Genomic DNA, 22,548 nt, shown 5'->3' on the forward strand with positions numbered 1-22,548 from the left:
AAACTCGGCATGCAAAACGTATAGCGACTTATTTTTAAAAAGCATTCTACAATTTACAGTGAATAAAATAAAAAAAAATATTCGCTTAGTCATTTTTAAAATTTGTAGCATTATTTTTTCTTTTTTTATTCTTTTCAGAGTATATTTGTAGTTATATTTAACACTTAATAAAAACATTATTTTTAAAAGATAATCATAATTATGTCAAACGTTATTTTGAAAAAGATTTTTGTGCTAGAAAATACGTTAAACATAATATACAAATAAATCTCTTGGTCACACCTTAACTTGAGAACGATTTTATCGATTTTAAATTTTTTAGTTCATACGAAATTTTAAAAAAAATGAGAAAATTTGCTCACAAAATAATAAAAACCGGCCAAGTGCGAGTCAGATTCGCGCACCGAGGGTTCCGTACAAACAAAATTATTAAAAGTAGGTATTTTTATTATAAATGATGTAACTAAAAATTTATGCTATTCGCAATATAAGACGTTGCTTCGTACCAAATTTCAAGATTCTGAGTTCACGGGAAGTATCCTGTAGGTTTTGATTTCCTTGCGAGTGTCGAAAATTTGCAGCTTAAATGCAACATAATCTTTTGATTTCGTTGGCTTAGAAGTTTGATTTTTTCACAGCTCCAAAGGACAGTGAACCTAAGTATTTGATATGAATTTCAGCTTGATACGCGCGATATACTTGATACGAGCTTGACACGTTCCTGAGAAAGAGTCTTGACAGACAGACGGACAACAAAGTGATTCTATAATAGTTCCGTTTTTTCCTTTTGAGGTACTGAACCCTAAAAATTAATAAATGTCTTTTGTGTTTCAATAGTGTTTAATTCAAATTATGATTTTTATTTATGCTAACGTTGCGTTATTTTAAATACGTTATAATAACCATTATAAACTTTAAAATAAATAAACATTTACGATAAATACAGAACGTTCATTTTATCTACGAATACTGCAATGTTATCCTTATCAAGATTTCATTTATTTATATAAACATACTTTACAGTCTGAATTGTTTGTACTTTAAATTGAGGCGATAAAACCTAAATACAACATCTTAAGGTGAATATAAGACCCCATTCCATCTCAATTCATTGAGAGAAAATACCCCGGGCGTTACCTTTTGATAAGCTAAAGCTTGACCCATATGCTTTACCTGTCCTATATCAAGATGTATTGAATCTATATATAGACTTCGACTCGCAAGAGACTTCACTTACTCGAATGAAAAAAGAGGTGATATTCAAAAGTGGATTAAATTTAACTAAACCAAAAATTTCTGATCCTTCTATTAAAAATGGGAACCACCAATAAGTTTCAAAAAGAAAAACTTTAATTCTTTTTCTGCTATAAAATAGTCCATTACAGACGAACTTTCTTTCAAGTATGTTCGTAGATAGAATTGTGGAAATGTGAACTTGACTTGTTTTGAAATTTACATCTTATTAATCTTATATATAAAATTCTCGTCTCACAATGTTAGTTACAATACTCCTCCGAATCGGTTGGACCGATTTTTTATGAAATTTTGTGTGCATATCGGGTAGGTCTGACAATTGGCCAACATCTATTTTTCATACCCCTAAGCTATAAGGTGGTTAATAACATATAAGGCAAAACAAGCCTTATATCCCTTTAAATTTTCACGTGAAAATATTTATTGGAATTCAGTATGTACGTATTTTTACTATATCGTTTTTTTAACTGTGATGATTTAATTTTCTATAATCTTTTTAATTAAACATACTATCTAACGTAGGTTTTTTTTAATCGGATTGGTAGTTTACCTACCTACAAATTATTTTTTTGACATTTTAATATTTTGACGATAGGGGTTGTGGACCCGATCCATTTATTTTTTATTTATAACTATATATTATTTACAATTTTTTTTAAATAAAATTAAACTATATCAATGCTATCTGTGCCCCACGGGTTCACCAGAGTTAATTTGAGGAAAAACGTATCAAAATAGGTATATAGACTTTCTCGGTAAGTAGACTTTCAACAAAAAATAATTTTTCATTTCGAACCAGTAGTTGCTGAGTTTAGCGTGTTTAAACAAACAAACAAACTCTTCAGCTTAGATTAGTATAGATGATATTAAAATATTCATATCAAAATAAATTTTAATTAGTAATGAATAAAAATGTACTGATAATATTATTATTACTATCCGCCAACCCGCTGCAGATGGAGCAGCGTGGTGGATTAAGTTCCAATCTCTCTTCTACGTAGAGAAAGAGGTCTATGCCCAGTCGCGGGATGATTCAGGCTCAATGCATGAATGCTTGCATGCATGCATAATTATACTAGCTCTGTTTATAATATAATTATTTTATATATAAATACGAGTAACGTAAGACGAATCTATGTAAAATGTCATTCAAGGGAATGAATCAACAAGTGACTAGTAATAACCGTGCAAATAATTCGCACTAAATAAGTAAAAAAATTTCCGACCGTCAAAAATTTTGACGTTGTTTTAAAATTAAAGCCGTCGTATACAATATAATTATAATACTTAATAATTTTCAAAAACAAAAGCCAAAATAAACTTTTTAGTAGTGGATATGTGGAGTAATGTGAGGCTTTTTTTTTTTTAAAAAAGGGAGGCAAACATCTTAGCGTATTAATATATATGATGATAATACATCGCTAGTGAGCTCATTTAACAACTGCCTTACAATAAAATATGTAATTACCTAAAATAGTTATTAAATGAATATAATATCGATATATTTCTATTAGGTAAGAGCCAAGTGCCGAGAAAATAAAACTAAGAAGACTTAATTGAAATCTATCCAGTAGTTTTCCCGGGATGCACGTACAACGGCTAATCTCTATAATTATATTTATATACTATAACAATAAGAACAGAAAACATTAAACATAATAAAACCACTTCTTAAATAGATCGATTTCTTGCGGTATATAACGCGGTATTAATATTTCTGCAATATTTATTTCCATTTGAAAATATTTCTTGTCAGTCTAACGATAACATAAAATTATTGTAGACTTAAGTAAATAGTAAAATAGGGACCACATATATAAGACCTATTTGAGTAATCTATATAAATAAAAATGAATGTTGCTAAGCGCATAACTCGAGAATGGCTCGACCAATTTGGCGAATTTATTTTTTTGTATGTTTCTTTTAAGCCCCACGATAGGTTTTTATGACAATTTTATTTTTTTTAAATCTACAAATAAAAATCTATTAACTTTTGATAGAACAAAATCCGTCCGGGCAGCTAGTAATTGTATGTATCTAACCAAATAAATGCCTTACATTAACTACACAAAATGAAGATGTCAAATTTAATTACTTTAACAGTAGTTTTTGACCATTAACTTATTTTACATGATCTATATAATTGGACTCATAATTTTTAGAAGGTTTTAATACTAAAAAAAAAACACTACTATTAACTTTTGGCAGAACGAAGTCTGTCCAGGCAGCTGATTAAAAATATATACTTTAAGTATAAACAAAACACAAGCGTGATTTTATCTTTTAATTATTATTTTATTTTCTAAACGGCCAAATGAATATGTAATTTTTAGTACCCTACGTACATATGCGGCGGTGTTCCCCTCTTGTAGCTGTATATCAATTTTAATTCTGAACTTTCCAATACACTTCTTCTAATCTTTCTAATAACGGAGTTAAGGTACAACAGAATATCCTGCTCAAAATCTGGAGCTGCCCCACTGGGGAAGTATCTCGAACTTACAGAAGATCACAACTAAATAATACTGCTTTCAAGCAGTGCTATGTTCCTGTTCCTGTAAGGTGACCAGAGCCCCTAGAGAGTTTTGGGGTAGTGTCGACAACGGGCTTACGATGCTTCTAGTTTTGCAAAGAATTTTCAAGGAGTAAAAACATGGGCGTCTCGTCGAACCGAACCTGCTCACAAAAGCTTAGTCTGTTATTAATCACTGAAAAAAAAAAAAAAAAACAACCAAAACGTAGTGGCTGCTGTACTATATGTTACGGTTTAGAAAAGTTAAAATTGTATTAATCAAGAGTTTGGGATGTAAAAGAACAATAAATTGGCTTATATCAGATTCCGTTAGTTTGACAGGTCTAACATCCCTTCTTCTCATCTATTAGTTTAGCATAACATTGGTGTCATACAGGTATGATAATATTATAAGCTGTAAAGATTGTTTGTATAAAGGTACCATCCCTAGGAACTATTGGTTTTAATTGAAAAATTACTTTTGTGTTGGGTAGCCTATTTACCAAGGAAGGCTATAGACTATTTTTTAAGTTAAAACATGTAAACCACGGCATTAAATATATAAGAAATTAGTATCACAAAAGTAATATCAATTAACCATAAGCCTAATTGTTTATATCACAAAACTCCTCAGGCCAAGGTGAAAACAGACTTAAATATTAGTACAGATGGAGCATATAAATATTACAAATTAATTTTGTTACGTGGATTGTGGCATATATCAACAAAGTAGCTCGCTTTCCTTTGATCTATAAAATGTATTGTAATTAACTTCCAAACGACGTAAAATAGGACTCTTTGTGGGTTATGTTTTCTCTATTTTTGAATTTTAAGATCTAAACGGCTAAAACAAATGAACCATTCGTGCCATTAATCGTCATACTCTGTGTTCACTGAAGTAGTAAGTGTTTAAATATGTGTGTCTTTGAGTGTCGCAATGGTCTTCTTATGAAAGAGATACTTATTCAAACTCCAAATCTATGTTTAATTTTGTCTTTGAAAGGACTATGCGCCAAAAATCTATATAATAATTTCGTCAATCTGTAGTAATATTATAACGAGGAAATATTTGTATTTTTAAATGCTACTAATAAGAAAACTTATAAAGAAAAAAAGTTTAATTTTTTGTTTGTTTGTAATGAATAAATTCAAAAACTCCTAGACCGATGTCAAAAGTTCTCTCACCTACATCGTCCTATACGAACCCGACCATCCACTAACTTACATTTTAGGTTTTAATATAGATACCTATATAAATATTGTCTTGTTTATTGAATGTTGCGTAAATTCTATTAACAGAGTCTAAATTAGGAACAACGCGTGTTAATTGGCTATTGGCCGTAAAACGATATCGTGTTGTTCGACGTTTACACACGTCCAACACCCAAAAACCCTTGGCCCAATAAACCAACGAATTGGTCTTCTATTTATAAGCCCCATCCCAATATGATTGGAAAATAGCAACATACGCTTTGTATTTTATTTCTACAATTATCTAAGTAAAAACCTTCTTGATTAAAGTAGATTTTTTTTAAGTTTTTAGTTGACTTTTTACAATGGTATATAACTAATATAAGAAAACTAATGTTATAAAGGAGATTTTTTTTACCATAACCTACTTAACTGATTTTGAAACTTCTTTCACTAGGAGAATGAACATTACAAAAAACAGACGAGACGAGCCAAAATCGTGTAATCTAAAGCTAGTACGAAAATAAAGTAAATAACAAAATTTAGTGTTTTCCACATACAGATAAGACCCATATATACTGATAATACGTTACCTTGAGCCTTGGCTTATATTTTTACCTTCGAGAGTTTTGTTTTAAAGAGATTAGGTGCCGATATCGTTACTCTTTTGATTCTCTTCTTACTAAAAACTTTTATAACAGATATTGATAAGGTGGAGAGCTGTGCTGTTTGTGATACGTACTTATTGTTACTTGTACTTAAAAGAAATTTTTGATTATAAAATATGAAAAAATGTGTTTAGTTAAAATATAAAGTTAATAAATATAATATGATATGATAATATTATTGATTGATAATATTTGCTAATGATATCTAGACTATTTCTGGTAAAGCTTTAGATTAGGTACGATCGAATTTCGGGATTGTGGGGGTTAGCGGGGGAGAGGATGGGGAACGCTACCCCCGGTACCACTGCCACACTTCGAAACGCCATGGTTATGGAGATATCCATGGTTAAAGTTTTAAAATTAGAAAAAGAATTTCGCAGCTTTCATACGTTATTTTCACATTTCACAAGCATTTTTTCACATTTCACAAGCATTTTTTCACATTTCACACATTATTTACACATTTCGCACGTTATTTTCACATTTCATACGTTATTTTTACAAGTTATTTTCAAACGGGAGTACGTAAAAACGATCTCGACTCCAAGATCAACAAACGATGCAACTTACGTTACTCATGCTCTGTTCCGTAGCTTTCTTATGCTATTTTCACATTTCGCACATGATTTTAACATTTCATACGTTAATTTAACGTTTTCACACGGTTTTTTAACAAACGATACAACTGATGTTTAACGACTGAGAGATAGATGCTTTAAAAAAAAATGGCGCGCCACTTATCGTTTCGCTTCAAAGCAATGTAAGCATAAATTCATTGTTTTTGTCTAAACAACTGTAAAGGCAAGAGGTCTAAGACCATACAACCTTATTTCATGTTATGTTTTTTACTTAAATATATTTTATTTTTATTTATTTACTGTTATATACGAAAAATATTCAATATTTCAGTTCATTTTATATGGCAATAAATAAGCAAAAATAAAAATATATTGAAGTGATAAACATGACATGAATAAAAAAAAAACCCCTAACCTATCTAACTTCAAAATTAGACTTGAGTATAGCGTTATCTGCAACTGGAGAAACAGTTCCAACACCTCGAGTACAATGCTAACGTGTCAAGCAAAATGTTAAGGATATCCAATATTTTTATTATTATTTGATGGTTATAAGAAATTTTTTTTTATTCATTTTTATCTGTTGAATATTGCTATTAGCCAGATAGCTACTCGTATATCAGCGACCGGTGAAACTGGCCTAAAATCCAGAAGGCTGAGAAATTATTAAGCAGCTGAATAAGGGTAACCAGTATAAACTGGAACGATGACTCTTGCATAATTTTTATAATTATTTTGTTTATTTAATCAGTTTGTCTGCAATGATATCGTATGAGTGAATGATATAACATATTATATAATTCAGGTAAAATGTTTTCGAAGGCTGTTCCGCCACTTTCGCCGATTTTGATAACTAAACGTAGCGATCGAGATAGGCATGTTGATTATCTTGACCCTAATTAATGGTTTTTAGAAATTATCGAAAGTCGTAGTTTGATTAAGTTGCCTGATGATTTAATGCAGTTTAATGATTTTTTTATAGTTTTTTTTTCTAAAAGTTTTTGATGTTCGATGAAACAAACACTATTTAATTTTACGAGCTAAACTTGCAGCTTTCACTGATATCGGTCAGTGATGTCTTAACTTATGTATAAATTTGCCATATAAAGTAAACGATCTGCACAAGTTTAAAAAAAATTGAGGGTATTCTTGGCATTGGCGTGTCATTATTTGCTTTCTCTGTGTTACGTGGGCGTCTCCTGACGTGACGTTACTGCGTGCGCGCATCGGAGCAGGTCATCTGCTGTATTTTGAATTTAGAATTTTCAGACATTGTAACCGAAGGCGTGACCTGTATTTATGTAAATAAATGAGCTGTTTATTTATGTTACGTTGGTCAAACAAATAATACAAAAAAGTAGACTTGAGAAACGAACATTTGTATTAAATAGAAGTAATAAAGATTCTTAAATGATTATAGTTTTATTTTTCCGTCCACTGAAAACGGAGCGAATTAAGCTCCAAACTTGGCCCAGCGGTGGGAAATTTAAAGGCTATTTCCGTTGAGCTAACTTTCGTTTTCAATTTTTATCAACGTCCACGTCTTAACCTATTCATAGTTAATAAACGATATAATAACACGGCTATTATAACTTTAAACGTATTTATATCATTTACACGATTCCGGTTACGTTTACGCTCATAACACTTACAACAGCATTGATTTTCTTGTTATGTTTCTTATCGCGAGTGAACGCGCATTTTGTCTTTCGCCGCGGCGCGGCGTATCTAATCCCTCTGCGAATTGCAGTACTGTGATTTCGAGAGAAAATGTTTAAAACTCGCGTTCAATACACATTTTTATGATAACAGCAGATGTTTGTCTTATATCGCGGACTCTATAAATATTATGCCTCATCAAGGCTGAAAGTATTTTTGACGTGACGTGATGGTTTCGTGAGCAAGTTTGCAAAGTGTTAACATAATAAAGAGTATTTATTTAGTCGTCGACGTTGAGAATTTCGAAAACAATAAGACAAGAAATTTGTCTAAACGGATTGTTAGTACCTATCCTGTGCCTAGTTTTGGCGGTTTGTTTCCTTCTGTACAAACATCAAAGCCGCTGATTTACTCACACCATGCTAATGCATAACATTATTCTAAAGATGTTTACGACAATGATGTCACTGTTAGTTTTTGTACGCTTTAAATAATCCAGATAATGCGGGTTTTTTAGATTAAACCTCTGCGGAGTTGTACGTTAGCGTTTGTTGCTTTTTGTATCGTCTAAAATTCAAACTTAAATATTTCTTCTAATAGTAAATAGTGTCCCAAAATTCCATTGTTTTGCTTGCCAAAGCTACGAATATAAAAGCTATTTTCTTACTTCTAGTTCCTCTCTTTTGTTATAATTCTAAGCTTATTTACATTTAGTTTTTTTTTAAAGCTTTAGTCATGTCATGTGTTTTTTTTAATTAACTTAACATGTGGACAAAATTAGCCGATTATTGATATATAAAGTAGGTGACGTGTTTATCCACCGCGTAATCTAATTTTATATGAGTTAATCGTAATAATTCTTTTACCGTCTAAATACCCTGGTGGTCGAGCTTCAGTTCAGTTTACGTGAATCATTTGTAGAGAAAGTTAGTGTCGAAGTGCCATTCTAACGATCTAACACGTATTTATACGTTACACGTGTCGAAATAAGGTAGTTCCGTGGCTTCGCATGCCGAAAATATGGATAAAGATTTTGGGTGATACAAGTGCGCAAATGGTACAGTGTCGATGGATACGTGAAAGATAATTACGAAAATAGTGTTGGTATTTAGTGTTTTGTGGTGAAAATGTTGACGTCAACGACTTCCGCTACCCTGAGTCGGCATTCGCTATCCACCATGTTCCAGAAGCGACGCTCCGTTGATAGGCCCTTAATTATGGTAAGTTGAATTTGATTTAGCGGAATGTCACCTTAACCAAACATTACCCAAAAGTTATATAATAGCTATAACTTTGTTGTTTATAACTTTTAATAATAAAATAAATAATCTAGAGATAGTGAAATCAGATGATCGAACGAAAATAAGCAAATCGATATTAATGATTTGGATCTTGTACACGTAAACATACTCGCTTCCGTCTGTACAAGTTCAATGCTGACATTTGATTCCTCACAAACCGTCGAATGGTGCAAATATTATTTTAAGGGTATTTATTTAAATAGTTATTTACATGTAATGCTTATCTATCTGATTTTGTAATATACTTCAAAATAAATAGAATATTTCAACTGATTAAAACTATTTCCCGTAAAATTTTTATTTTGTTTAAATATAGCCACCGTACTTTAGGCCAGCAGCTTTAAAGAAAAGTCATGCTGAGTTTTCTCTTAAACTATCTGGATAAAAATTGAAGTAATTTTTTTTAAAGGTTTGTCAAATTTATGTAGGCAAACACTACATGCATGTAACAGTGAAAAATAAGCGTAAAAAAGATAATACAGTAGATTTAAGTAAATTAAATATAACAATTGACACAAATTTACAAAAATTAAGGAATAAAACACTACATACAAAAAAGAAAACCTAAATTGAACGTGCATAGATAAAAAAAAAAAATCTATTTGGTTCATATTTATATGCACCGGGTAAAGATCTTTACTTGACACTTTCCTAAAAGATGTCTATTTGGTTAGAGTATTTGTTGGATAACCAGCTCATGTCTGGAACAGGTGAATTTGTACCAAGTACTGTTGTAACAAGTACATATGACGATATGATAACATTTTTTTTCGATTTAAAATTATAGTTTGCGTGGGACCATAGTCTGCATACAATATATAGGATGTACAGTGCTGAAAACATAAAGGAAGGTCGTTAATATAAACATTACATAAAAAGGTACAAAATGTTATCCCTGTGGGACGCCTGAAGTAACATATTTGTGAGATTACTTAAAGCCAGACACTATACTACTACTACAAAAAAAATCGGGTTTCGAGGTATGACTCAATCCAATTAACTATAGTCCCTGCATAACCATAATCACTATGACATAATTTTATATGGACACATCATTAAAATTAAATTAATGATATTCATATAACATATTTGAAAAATATAATTTATAATAATAATTTAAATTTTTGTCCCCACACTCGTTATTATTTTTAACCGATTTAAAAAAAAGGAGGAGGTTACTCAATTCGACCGTTAACACCGTAACCAACTTTTATGATCAATCAGTTACAAAGGTTATGATTTTCTATTTAAGGTTAGTACATATATCTGGGTTGCAGGCTCGTCATTATAGTGAAGGAGAAATGCTCTTACGGAATGTTAATCCCGCAACATTTGCATAGCTTTATAATGAACTTGTTTTATTACAAAAATCATGACGATTAGTATCAAAATTTTAATTATCTGTTTTTGAAATTAAATATCACGGGTGACTGTTGACAGTCATTCGCGGTAAGTCCCATAGTATCAAAAGTGTTTATATACTCCACGAATACATGATACATAAATCTTAAAGATTAAAGTTACAGACTGTGTAGTACATTGGGCGGACTTATGACTAGCCAAGCTATTTCTTTTAGTATGTTTCAGACAACCTAAAAATTTGTTGTGAAAATTCTTTTTTCTTTTTATTTATATTTTATCATTTTATATATATTTTTCTTTCTTTTATAATATTATGAACGTGTGTGATGTCATTGACATGAATATATGTATATATAATAAAATCGTCGCTAATACAATTTTGTTTACCAAAAGTATTCACAGTAAAAACTTGTTCGCAGTTCCGTAACATGTGAGATCTATTTACATTATATGAACTGGTTAGTTTTTTTGCGACTCGATTGGCGGGTAAAATTTTTACTATAATTTCTTTTAAAGACTATCTTCGATACCAAGAATATTTAAACACAAAAAAGAAATAGTCAAATCTTAGAAAAACTTAGCGTTATAACTACTAATGTACTTATAGCTAATGATTTCGTCGTTGGCATAGTTATAGTTGAATTATTTAGTCCTGGACTAGCTGGCTGATTTATCCGTTTACTTTTATGGTTTCTGTTCTTAAATTAGAAATATATTTACAGTATAGATCATGTCATTTGATGTAAAAAAAATTAATGTGTACAAAACGATTTCGTTACGTTTTCGTTACAATTGCCTACAATGTACCTAATTAGTTTATTTATAGATGGTGTATACAGATTTACCACCACAGGATATTAAATTAGACCTTCACAATCACAAATGTGAAATACCTGATCCCGCGGTTTCACACTCGTTCCTTTGGCGAAAAGATAGCCTTGTAGCCTGCCCCGGTAAATAGCCTATCCAACGCATCAACATCCAAAGAATTTTTTATTTTATTTATTATTTAAATTCTAATCAGTAGTTCCTGAGATTAACGCGTTTAAACAAACAAACTTTTCAGCTTAATATTAGTACCTATAGATGCTAGGAATCACTTTGGATGAAAAAAAAAAACAGTTTTTAGGTGTACTTAGTATCTGCGTAATGGGGGGATAGTAATATTAACATCATATTTTTATCGTTTTTGGTGTCATAAAATCTACCTAGGAACAACAAATATGAGTCAAGGCCCCGTCGTACGCTGTAATTAATATCTATTAATAAAAATGTTAAAGGTCGAAGGTTTTTAATTTACTAAATGGAGTGTGAAACGGGGCGAGTCGATTGTTAAAAAATTAATTAAGTAATAGAAAACAAATTGCGCTATTAAAAACTGTTTACAAATGAGTGGACTAAATACATGTTCCATTATAATTATATATTTAAGTTTGTTCTCTTAGCACGTGTATTTCGTTATTTGAAGTTATAAATGACAAAAAACAACAGTTAACATAATCTGTCAATCTTTGTTATAAATGCGATGAAAATAACCATAATATCGTGTTACGTGTACCGCAAGCGTCCTTCTCAATCGTAATGGCCGCTTTTATCACTATTGAACGTCTTTCAATAATAATAGGTATATAATAATACCTATAATTAACATATATTATTGATTCATAAGAGCGACCATTCCGTACGTAACCGTAGCCATAATTAAGTAGTTTATATTATTACGACTTTTGTCATAGCTTTAAATTTGTTCAAAAACTTTATTTACACATTCCTTTGAATTAATTAATTGCCTTCAAAAGCGCTAAAATAGCATAGGTATTTTTTTAAATAATTTTACGTAAATTGATGTCACATTTGTCTAAATTTTCACTGATTTCTTACGTTTATGTCACATTAGCTGTGCCCGCGACTTCGTCTGCGTGGAATTTAACAAAAAAGTTATTGTTCAGTTCACAGAGTTATAAAATAAATAAATTTCTAAAATAAAAGAAGCCCGAGTTACTCATTACTACATCAGTTATCTGCCAGTTAAAGTCCCGTCAAAATCGATTCAGCTGTTCCAGAGATTAGCCGGAACAAACAGACAGACAGACAGAAGAAAATTGTAAAAATTGGTATTTTGGTACATGTACCGTGTATACATAATACATCCATACGCATTTACTAAAAAGCGGGTATTTTAATATTACAAATAGACACTTCAATTTTATTTATTTGTATAGTTTGTATTGACGTTAATGATTCTTCTGTGGAAATCATCATGTCTGTGTAAAATCTAGAGCTTAGTTTAATTTTAATTAAGTTTTGAAGCTAATATCGAGCTAGATAATGAAATACCCCAGACAGATGACGGCCATTGGCTTGCGGTTAGTAAAATCCTTGCACAAGATAGGTACCTACTTTTATTCATGAATAGACAGTACGATTTTGTTACTTTATGTCGTTCTTATATGTGATGAACACGTCACATGTAGAATCGTTGAACATCACTAAATTATTTATTAAATCGAAAAAGTTAGAATAAGGATTAGCACTTTCCAAATATAGACTATCGTATTTGGTTAAACTTTGTGAAAACAGCAAACACTTAGCAACTAATAACTAGCTTCTTATTGTATATTTATTTTATCTATAATCTATAATCTATAATCTATAATCTATAATATATATAAAAGCGAAAGGTCACTCACTCATCACGAAATCTTCAAAACTATAACACCAACAAACTTGAAATTTGGCAGGTAGACTCCTTATAAGACGTAGATATCCGCTAAGAACGGATTTTATGAAACTCGACCCCTAAGGGGGTAAAACGGGGGTTGCAAGTTTGTGTGAAAGTCCTATGTGTTTTGAAGTAAGAGACTTGAAATTTAAAATGTAAGTTCTATAGATGGTGAAAAGGTGTCCAAATAATGTATATTTAGAAATCAACTCCTTTTTGGGGGGTAAAACGGGGGATCGTAGGTTGACTCACTAATCACGAAATCTCCAAAACTATAACAACTACAAACTTGAAATTTAGCAGGTAGGCTCTTTATAGGGCGAAAACTACTGCTAAGAATGGATTTTACGAAACTCGACCCCTAAGGGGGTAAAATGAGAGTTGGAAGTTTGTACGAAAGTCCTATGCTTTAGAAGTAAGAGACTTGAAATTTAAAATGTATGCTCTATTGATGATGAAAAGGTGTCCAAATCATGTACCTTTAGAAATCAACTCCCTTTTGGGGTTAAAACGGGGGATGGTAGGTTGACTTACTCATCACGAAATCTCCGAAACTATAACAGCTACAAACTTGAAATTTGTTAAGTAGGTTCTTTATAGGGTGTAAATGTCCGCTGAGAACGGATTTTACGAAACTCGACTCCTAAAGGGATAAAACGGGGGTTGAAAGTTTGTATGAAAGTCCTATGTTTTTGAAGTAAGAGAGTTGAAATTTAAAATGTGTGCTCTATAGATGGTGAGAAAGTGTCAAAAAATACATCGTAATCTATATATATAAAAGAGAAAGATTACTGACTCACTCATCACGAGAACTCAAAAACTATGATGGATAGTCCATCCATCCAAGATGGACAAAGATGAAATTTGGCAGGGAGGTAGATTATAGTTAGTAAACGTCCGCTATGAACGGATTTTTGGGGTGATGATAGTTTGTATGAAACATATACAGCAGCCATAAGTTCGCCTGATAGGTTTTTTATACTACAGCCTAAAAAAAATGTGGTGTATAGAGAGATTATATAAAAATAACTGAAATGAAATGACTGAAATAAAAAAATAATTTGCGTTAAGCATCTTAATAGTAATGCATATCTTCATAACAACGCGGACGTAGTCGCGGGCAACAGTTAGTGTATAAAACAAAGTCCCCAAAAGCGTATGTGATCGATTCCCTCAAAATCTACTGAACGGATATTCATGCGGTTTCACCAATGGAGAGAGGGCTTCAAGAGGAAGGTTTATGGAACGGCTAAGCCGATTTTGATACGAGTTTCACTGGAAGTTTGCCGGGAAAACTTTGTGACACATCGATTTCAACGCGGGCGAAGCCGCGGGCACAGCTAGTAATGGATATTTATAAATCAGAAAATGTCTTAATAATGAAAGAACCGTGGATACACAATAATCACATATCAGAAAATTCTAATAGTGTACCTACATGAACCCAGGGATATTCCGGTATGGGTTATTTACCTTTATAAAACGGTACTTATCGAATCAAAATAACGGTAAGAGAATCATTCGGTAACCGAATCATATCGGTAATACAGTATCGAAATAAACCGGTAGTAGGCATAACGTTCGCGTCGTAAGTTTAAGCGGGCAATTCCCGTTCTCGTAGCTGCGCTGCGCTAGCTCGGATTGCGGTCCGAACGTACACCATATCTCTATCTCATTCGCTCTCGTGTGTTGCGTGATTTTACTTAAAACTTATTTATTTGTGATAGACGACAGGCCCCGGGCGTGGCGCGAGCATGCTTTCATCTCTTTTTCGCGTTAATGTTTACATTTCATATAACGAATAATTCAAAACAAAAACCTTAATTACTTTCATAGTTAAAGAAGCCAGTCTTATGAAAAACCAAGCATTATCAATAAAAGCAAATGAACATTACAGATTCTTCATTTCAAACGATGGCTCACAGATTTTGTCTCCCTGTTACTTCTCCGAATCATTTAAAACCGAAATACATAACGTTATATTTCGGTATTACAGTTTAATCGGTAACCGTTTTATTACGGTTTTGGAACCGAAATAAAACGGTAACCTTTTCAATCGGTAACCTTTTCAATCGGTAACCGATTCATACGGTAACCGTTTCAAACGGTTACCTTTATGAATCGGTTTGGCGAACCCTGCATGAACCACAATGATCAATTCACACATACACAATTTATTGACGTTTGCAATCAATGCGACAGTCTCAACATGAATGTGCCTTTCTGTGGCTTTAATTTTTTTTTTCCATTTCACGTTGCTAGTTTGTACAATTTCTGCACTGTTAAGAGGCATCAAATAAAAATGAATATACAGCTTTATAATAATGACATATTTAATTTTTACTTTTGTAGCATAATTAAGTAGGGATTGCAATCCGGAAAACCGGATCTGGTAAACCCCTGAAACACATTTTGAATCAGAACCAAAAAAAAGCATTTATATCACTAACATCAAAATAATCGAACGGACTACTATAACCTTCAATCTCCAATTCACCCCCGTTAAGGATAGAATTCTCGAAAACTGTATGTATTTTGTTTATTTTTGATGATAAATCCTTTCACACCAAAAGTGACGAATTTCTTTACAAATTTGTATCCCTTATTTTGACCCTGTAAGGGCAGAATTCCCACAAATGCAGGAACTACGTATATAATCGGTAGACCAAAAATAAATTGTATATACCTGTTACTAAATTTTATTTCTTCTCACTACAAAAATGGTGGAATCTCCGTAGAAAATGTCAACACACATATTTTAATACTAAACTAATAAATATTTACTCATATTTCAAAATCAGTGGAAGTCGCATAAAAATCGGTTCAGCTTTTTCGGAGATTAGTCCTGACAAACAGAAAAACAGACAGACGGACAGACAAAAATTTTAAAATCTTTCGTTTGTGTTTTAGTGTCGTGTAAATACGCACTTCAAAAAACAGCTATTTTGAAATCACAGACAGACACTTCAATTTTATTTATATGTATAGATGTACGGCGACTTAGTCTAGGATTAAGTCACAAACTGCTTTGTAACAGCCAATATTCGCCGAGTGGCGTTCGTAATTAATGAGTGAACACTTTGTGCTAATTCTGTTCCATGGAGCATTCAAAAAGCGATTTGTCGTCGCAAAATCCCGTGTATAGTTTAATACAATGTGTTGTTTATAACGGTGATGAAATCAAACACCACATATACTGACAGCACGTCTTTATTCTCTTCTCTTAAAATATAGTTTAACAATGCAATAGTAATATTTATTTTATTTAATGTTTTATTCTGCACAATACAGGAATACGACATTTTAAAATATATAAAACGAATGTCCAATCGCGGATACAGAATTAATATTTTGTTTATTGTATGTAAGAAGTGTAGAGAATTTGGTGATATTTTACATCGAATCAATTTTAGCTGCTTGACTACTAAGATTATTATTATTGCCTAAGGCAATATTCTACTATATATTTCGTGTTCGTATGGTCAACATGATTTATTTGTGTGTTTTTTGTCAAGTTTTTATTTCGCTAGTACGCCATCAGACAACTCTTATGGTGTCATCATAATAACGAAATTATTGTACAACTGAGCCTTTTGACTTTATTTGGCTAACATTCCAATCCCGTAGAAATATAGGAATAAAAAGTAGCCTACGTATTTTGCTCAGCCATCGGTTATCTACGTTATAGTTTTCATTGCAATCGGTTAAATAGTTTTTACGTGAAAGATTTAAAAACAGCTACCTACAAATTTTAATCACTTATAATGTTAATAAAATTGAATTAGTAGCGTCAAAGCAGTCCAAACAACTATTATGTCGAAAAAATAATAACATGATAGCACTGATTTAAAAAAAAGATTAAGGCAAGTCTGTCTATTGAAGACTTTATATTACCACACTGACGCCACGTTGGCGCAATGGTCACAGCTCTGGTTTGTAGCTATTGCGTTGGCGGTTGTGGGTTCGATCTCCCCCACACGACAAACATTCGTATTGGCCATACAGATGTTTGCCGTGGTCTAGATGTTTCTGCAGTCCTTGTGGGTCTCACCACTGTGCCAGTTGTTATCATGTACCCCTGTAGCGATCGCTACTCATATATCCGCCAACCCGTATTGGAGTAGTGTGGTGGATTAAGCTCTGATCCTTCTCCTACTGGGGAAAGAGGCTTGTGCCCAGCAATGGAATAAAACAGGCTTAAACAATATAGTATTACGTATATAGCCTGTATTAGTAATAATACTACTTATAATAAAAAGCTCCTAAATTACGATACTCATTTATTTCTTTTTGAGTATGTGTATACAAACAGTCGTCTATTAGAAATTTTTACCTGTTGGGTACGGTTATAAATCGGTTAGATTCATCAGTATCCTGTGAAATAGGCATTGATGCTTATAATATGGGAACAGCTTCTAACGTTTATGGAAACTGTTATGTTGGTGAAAGAATAAGAAAGCTTAGTGATAGATAGAATCATCGAAATAGTCATTTGTAGGGAATCGAGTTGTGTTACTTGGAAAATCATGTATGGTTCTAATTAACTGATCCATATAACTAATACTTTAATAAAGTACCTACCTATTAACATCTTTAAATAATTTCTTTGAAAATTTTGTAAATCAAATAAGTGAATAATGTATGTGTGTAAGTTTCTAACCTGTTAATAAAAGTGTGAACTTTCGCTTACTACGGTATAAAAGTTGTTTTGTATCTTAACAAACCAAGAAAGTGTTTTTGAAAACCTTTAACGTAAAGTCACACCAAACTTAATTATATTTTTCCCTAAATACAACCTCAAACTCAATTCAACTTAACCAAATTCAATTATATTAAAAAAAAAATCGTTTTTAAAAATGATTGTGGTGAATTTGGACCTCACAAAATTTACTTTAAAGAGTATCCTTTCTCGACATCATTTGTGACAAAATAGTAACTCGCACTAGCAATGGCTACTTAAGAAAAATACAAAAAGTCTTTTGAACCGACTAACCCACCTTTATTACATTTACTGTTCACAATGACCCACATTAACCTTTCAAAGGTCACCCGAGACGGAAGCTACGAATCTTACGGAGTCACAGAGGCGAGTGCTATAGTAGAAAAGATTCTTTGAATGTTGTCAACTAAAGTCCTTTTGAAAATGAGTCTGTTACGTCACTATGTTAGTAAATAATTGTGTTTACTCTCAAACAAAAAAAAAAACGACTTCAATTACATCTAAAAGTAATACAACGTAGGGATACGAAACAGTCAAGTAAATGCGAATCAAAGATTACTAAAAAAGTATTCATTATCTCGATCAACTTTAAATGAGACTATTTACATGCATTAGCTTTCGATTAAAGTAACAATCATCAAAATCGGCAAACCCTGTGAAAAGTTATACGTACTGTTAGAAGTCTCAAGGCGAGAGTCTATTTAAAAAAAGGAAACAAAACTTTATTTTTAAAGCACACGTCTAGCGCGGATGGAAGATGGGAATGAGACTAACTTTAGCGGATAAGTAACAACACCTGCTAAAGGATAGAAGTACTAAATAGGTAGAATAGGAGTGCTGAATAGGGAATAAGGTTAACTGATCAGGGTTATAACAGTACGGTATAATACAACGTAGGTACGACAAAAAAATAGTCAAGTTAATTCGCATTATTAGATATAACTCGAGAAGTATTTGTCAGATCTCATCATCATCATTACAGCCTATACAGTCCACTGCTGGACATAGGCCTCCACAAGCTTACGCTAAAAATAACGCGAACTCATGTGTTTTGCCTATAGTCACCACGCTAGGCAGGCGGGTTGGTGACCGCAGAGCTGACTTTATCGCACCGAAGACGCTGCTGCCCGTCTTCGGCCTGTGTATTTCAAAGCCAGCAGTTGGATGGTTATCCCGCCACCGGTCGGCTTTTTTAGCCGTCGTGTCAGATCTCAATTAAATTTAAATTGGACCACATAAAACGCAACACCTTTCGATTAAAATAAAATCATCGAAATCGGTCCACCCAATCAAAAGGTTTTACATTAAAAAAATACAAATGATTTGAGAAAAAGTTGATGAAGAATAAGTATACAAAGGGGACGGTATTGCGAAGCTGTTGTAGTTTGAAGGTAGGAAAAGTGACGATGAAGGTTTGTTAACGTGATTTAAAAAGATATTGTTTCATAAAATTTATTGGTTGTTTGAATGGTAAGGAAAATACTTTTGTTTGTTCATTTAATAAATATATTATAATTACATCACTGAATAACAAATTATTTTCTAAAACGAGGGCAAAACCTAGTAGGTACTAATTGACTTTAATTGGTTTTCCTGACATGAGAACGTGTCGAATCCTCTTAAGAAGCAAGCTTGAAATTCCGGATTTCTAGACGAAAATATATTTTTAGTTCAAAATAGAGGAAAATTCCCAAAAAATTAAAATAGATAGTAAATTTATTTATAATTTTGTTAAGTATTCCTCACTTTATACAAATACAAGTGTAGAATGACAATCTCTCAATTATTACTCGTATTAATTGAATTTGCAATAATCTAACACGTATATCTTTAACACGCCCTTGCTGTAATTTACACGTTTATGTGCTACAACTGGCTCCAAGGCTACCTCAAACCATTGTCAATATGTAGCTAATTACATAAATCGAACTGTGTATAACATCAGAATATTAACATATTTAATGTATTAACATTTGCTCTTAGGTTTTTTAACCGACTTCCAAAAAAGGAGGAGGTTCTCAATTCGACTGTATTTTTTTTTTTTTTTTTTTTTTTATGTATGTTACATCAGAACTTTTGCCCGTGTGGACCGATTTCGACAAATTTTCCTTTAATCGAAAGGTGGTGTGTGCCAATTGGTCCCATTTAAATTTATTTGAGATCTAACAACTACTTGTCGAGCTATATCTAATAATGCGTTTTTACTTGACGCTTTTTTCGTCGACCTTCGTTGTATTATACCGCATAACTTTCTACTGGATGTACCGATTTTGATAATTGGTTTTTTGTTTGAAAGGAGATATCCCAAGTTTAGTACCATGATAAGGAAACCAGGATCTGATGATGGGATCCTAGAGAAATCGAGGGAAACTCTTGAAAATCCGCAATAACTTTTTACTAGGTGTACCGATTTTGATAATTCTTTTTTTGTTGGAAAGGGGTATCCCTAGTTTAGTACCATGATAAGGAAACCAGGATCTGATGATGGGATCCCAGAGAAATCGAGGGAATTTCTTGAAAATCCGCAATAACTTTTTATTAGGTGTATCGATTTTAATGATTTTTAATTTAATCGAAAGCCGATGTTTATCATGTGGTCACATTTAAATTTCATCGAGATCTGATAACTACTTTTTGAGTAATCTTTGATAATGCGTTGTTACTTGACTATTTTTTCGTCGATCTACGTTGTATTACTCGTCGATGTAATTGAAGTCGGTTTTTTTTCGTTTGCGAGCAAACACAATTATAACAATAACGTTGTATATTATGTGTACCTATATATAAATACAAGGTTCTATAAATATACTTATTAGTACATAAATATTGTTAAACTTTAAACTTAACAAAAAGTACCAATATGATGAAGAAAAAAATATCGAAAATTGACAAAGTTCTGAAATTCCCTTTGCACATTGATAATGAGAAATTATGAAAAACTCTCAGTATACCGGAATTTTAGGAACGAAATCCTCAACCAAACTAATAATACCATATCAAGAATAACCATTTTTGTCCAGATATGAAACCAGTTTTTCTGTTTACTTACCTACTTGCAATGTATGATATATAACATACCTGTCTATACTTCTATAATATAATAATTGTGTTTGCAGGCAAACGAAGAAAAACCGATTTCAATTATATCGACAAGTAATACAACGTAGGTAGACGAAAAAATTGTCAAGTAAATACGCATTATCAAAGATTACTCTAAAAGTCGTAATCAGATCTCGATAAAATTAAAATGTGATCACATGATAAACATCGGCTTTCGATTGAATTAAAAATCATCAAAATCGGTACACCCAGTAAAAAGTTATGCGGATTTTCGAAAGATTCCCTCGATTTCTCTGGGATCCCATCATCAGATCCTAGTTTCCTTATCATGGTGCCAAACTAGGGATATTTCTTTTTCAACAAAAAAAGAATTATCAAAATCGGTTCATAAACGACGGAGGTATCCCCGAACATACATTTAAAAAAAATGTATATATATATATATATATATATATATATATATATATATATATATATATATATATATATATATACGGTCGAATTGAGTAACCTCCTCCTTTTTTTGAAGTCTGTTAATAAAAAGGAAAGATAATTGTAACTTTTTTTGTTTGTTTTTTTATAATGAACAAAATCTCTAAAAACTACTAAACTGATTTTAAAAACTCTTTCACTAATGGAATGCTACGTTATCTTCAAGTGACATAGGTTGTATTTTAACTGGAGAAAACGGAACAGTTAAAATGATGCAAGCATTGCCCCGAGCGGAAAGCTAATGTAATAATAAAGCATAGATTATTCAAAAAATATTGATGGATCAAACCATGCCTGAGGCTCTTAAAACTCGACAGTATTTTTTATACTGTTAGATAGGTACGCTGAACCAAAATCAAAATCAGTAAAATTTATATAAACGTACCCATTATTTTATAGTTCACGTCAAGGTCAGGTGTATTTATATGCTTGCTTATATTTATTTCTCAATCTTTCCCTTAATAATGATGTAATCTGACAGTTATAAATTATAACACAAGCAAAATATAGTCAAACCATATGTGACAAAAGAAGATCAATAACGATCAAACTTATCTTTAGTATAAAAATTCCTAAAAAACAGCTTTTTATTAAAAACTATCTAATTCGGCTAACTTTATACCACCATATTTTTTTCGTGAATATACATACATATATAATTTTTTCGTTATTTAATTTATAATTTAGTGTTGGTATACAAACATTTTTGTAGCAATAGTGAACACTAAATAAGTAAAATTGTAACTGAAAAATGTACATTTTTTAACCGACTTCAAAAAAGGAGGAGGTTACTCAATTCGATATATATTTCTTTTTTATGTATGTTCGGGGATAACTCCGTCGTTTATGAACCGATTTTGATAATTCTTTTTTTGTTGGTAAGGAGATATCCCTAGTTTGGTACCATGATAAGGAAACCAGTATGTGATGATGGGATCCCAGAGAAATCGAGGGAATCTCTCGAAAATCCGCATAACTTTTTACTGGGTGTACCGATTTTGATGATTTTTAATTTAATCGAAAGCCGAT

The 22,548-nt window shown here is 31.9% G+C and overlaps 1 protein-coding gene and 1 long non-coding RNA gene across 2 annotated transcripts in view; one reads left to right on the forward strand and one right to left on the reverse strand.

Moving 5' to 3' along the window:
- Positions 1-6,194: 6,194 nt before the first annotated feature.
- LOC123662396 lies at positions 6,195-17,442 on the reverse strand. The gene is made up of 3 exons (XR_006744493.1): positions 17,342-17,442; positions 15,502-15,505; positions 6,195-6,205 (listed from the first exon to the last, which is right to left on the reverse strand). It is a non-coding gene; the product is annotated as an uncharacterized LOC123662396 (long non-coding RNA).
- LOC123662395 (serine/threonine-protein phosphatase 2A 56 kDa regulatory subunit gamma isoform-like) overlaps positions 8,901-22,548 on the forward strand; it is a 48,988-nt gene continuing 35,340 nt past the window's right edge. The window contains exon 1 of the mRNA XM_045597239.1: positions 8,901-9,082. Coding sequence (XP_045453195.1) covers positions 8,990-9,082 — 93 coding nt within the window. The 5' untranslated portion in view covers positions 8,901-8,989. The remainder of the gene's footprint in view (positions 9,083-22,548) is intronic.

Source organism: Melitaea cinxia, chromosome 18, assembly GCF_905220565.1.
Source record: "Melitaea cinxia chromosome 18, ilMelCinx1.1, whole genome shotgun sequence".
Taxonomy (NCBI): domain Eukaryota; kingdom Metazoa; phylum Arthropoda; class Insecta; order Lepidoptera; family Nymphalidae; genus Melitaea; species Melitaea cinxia.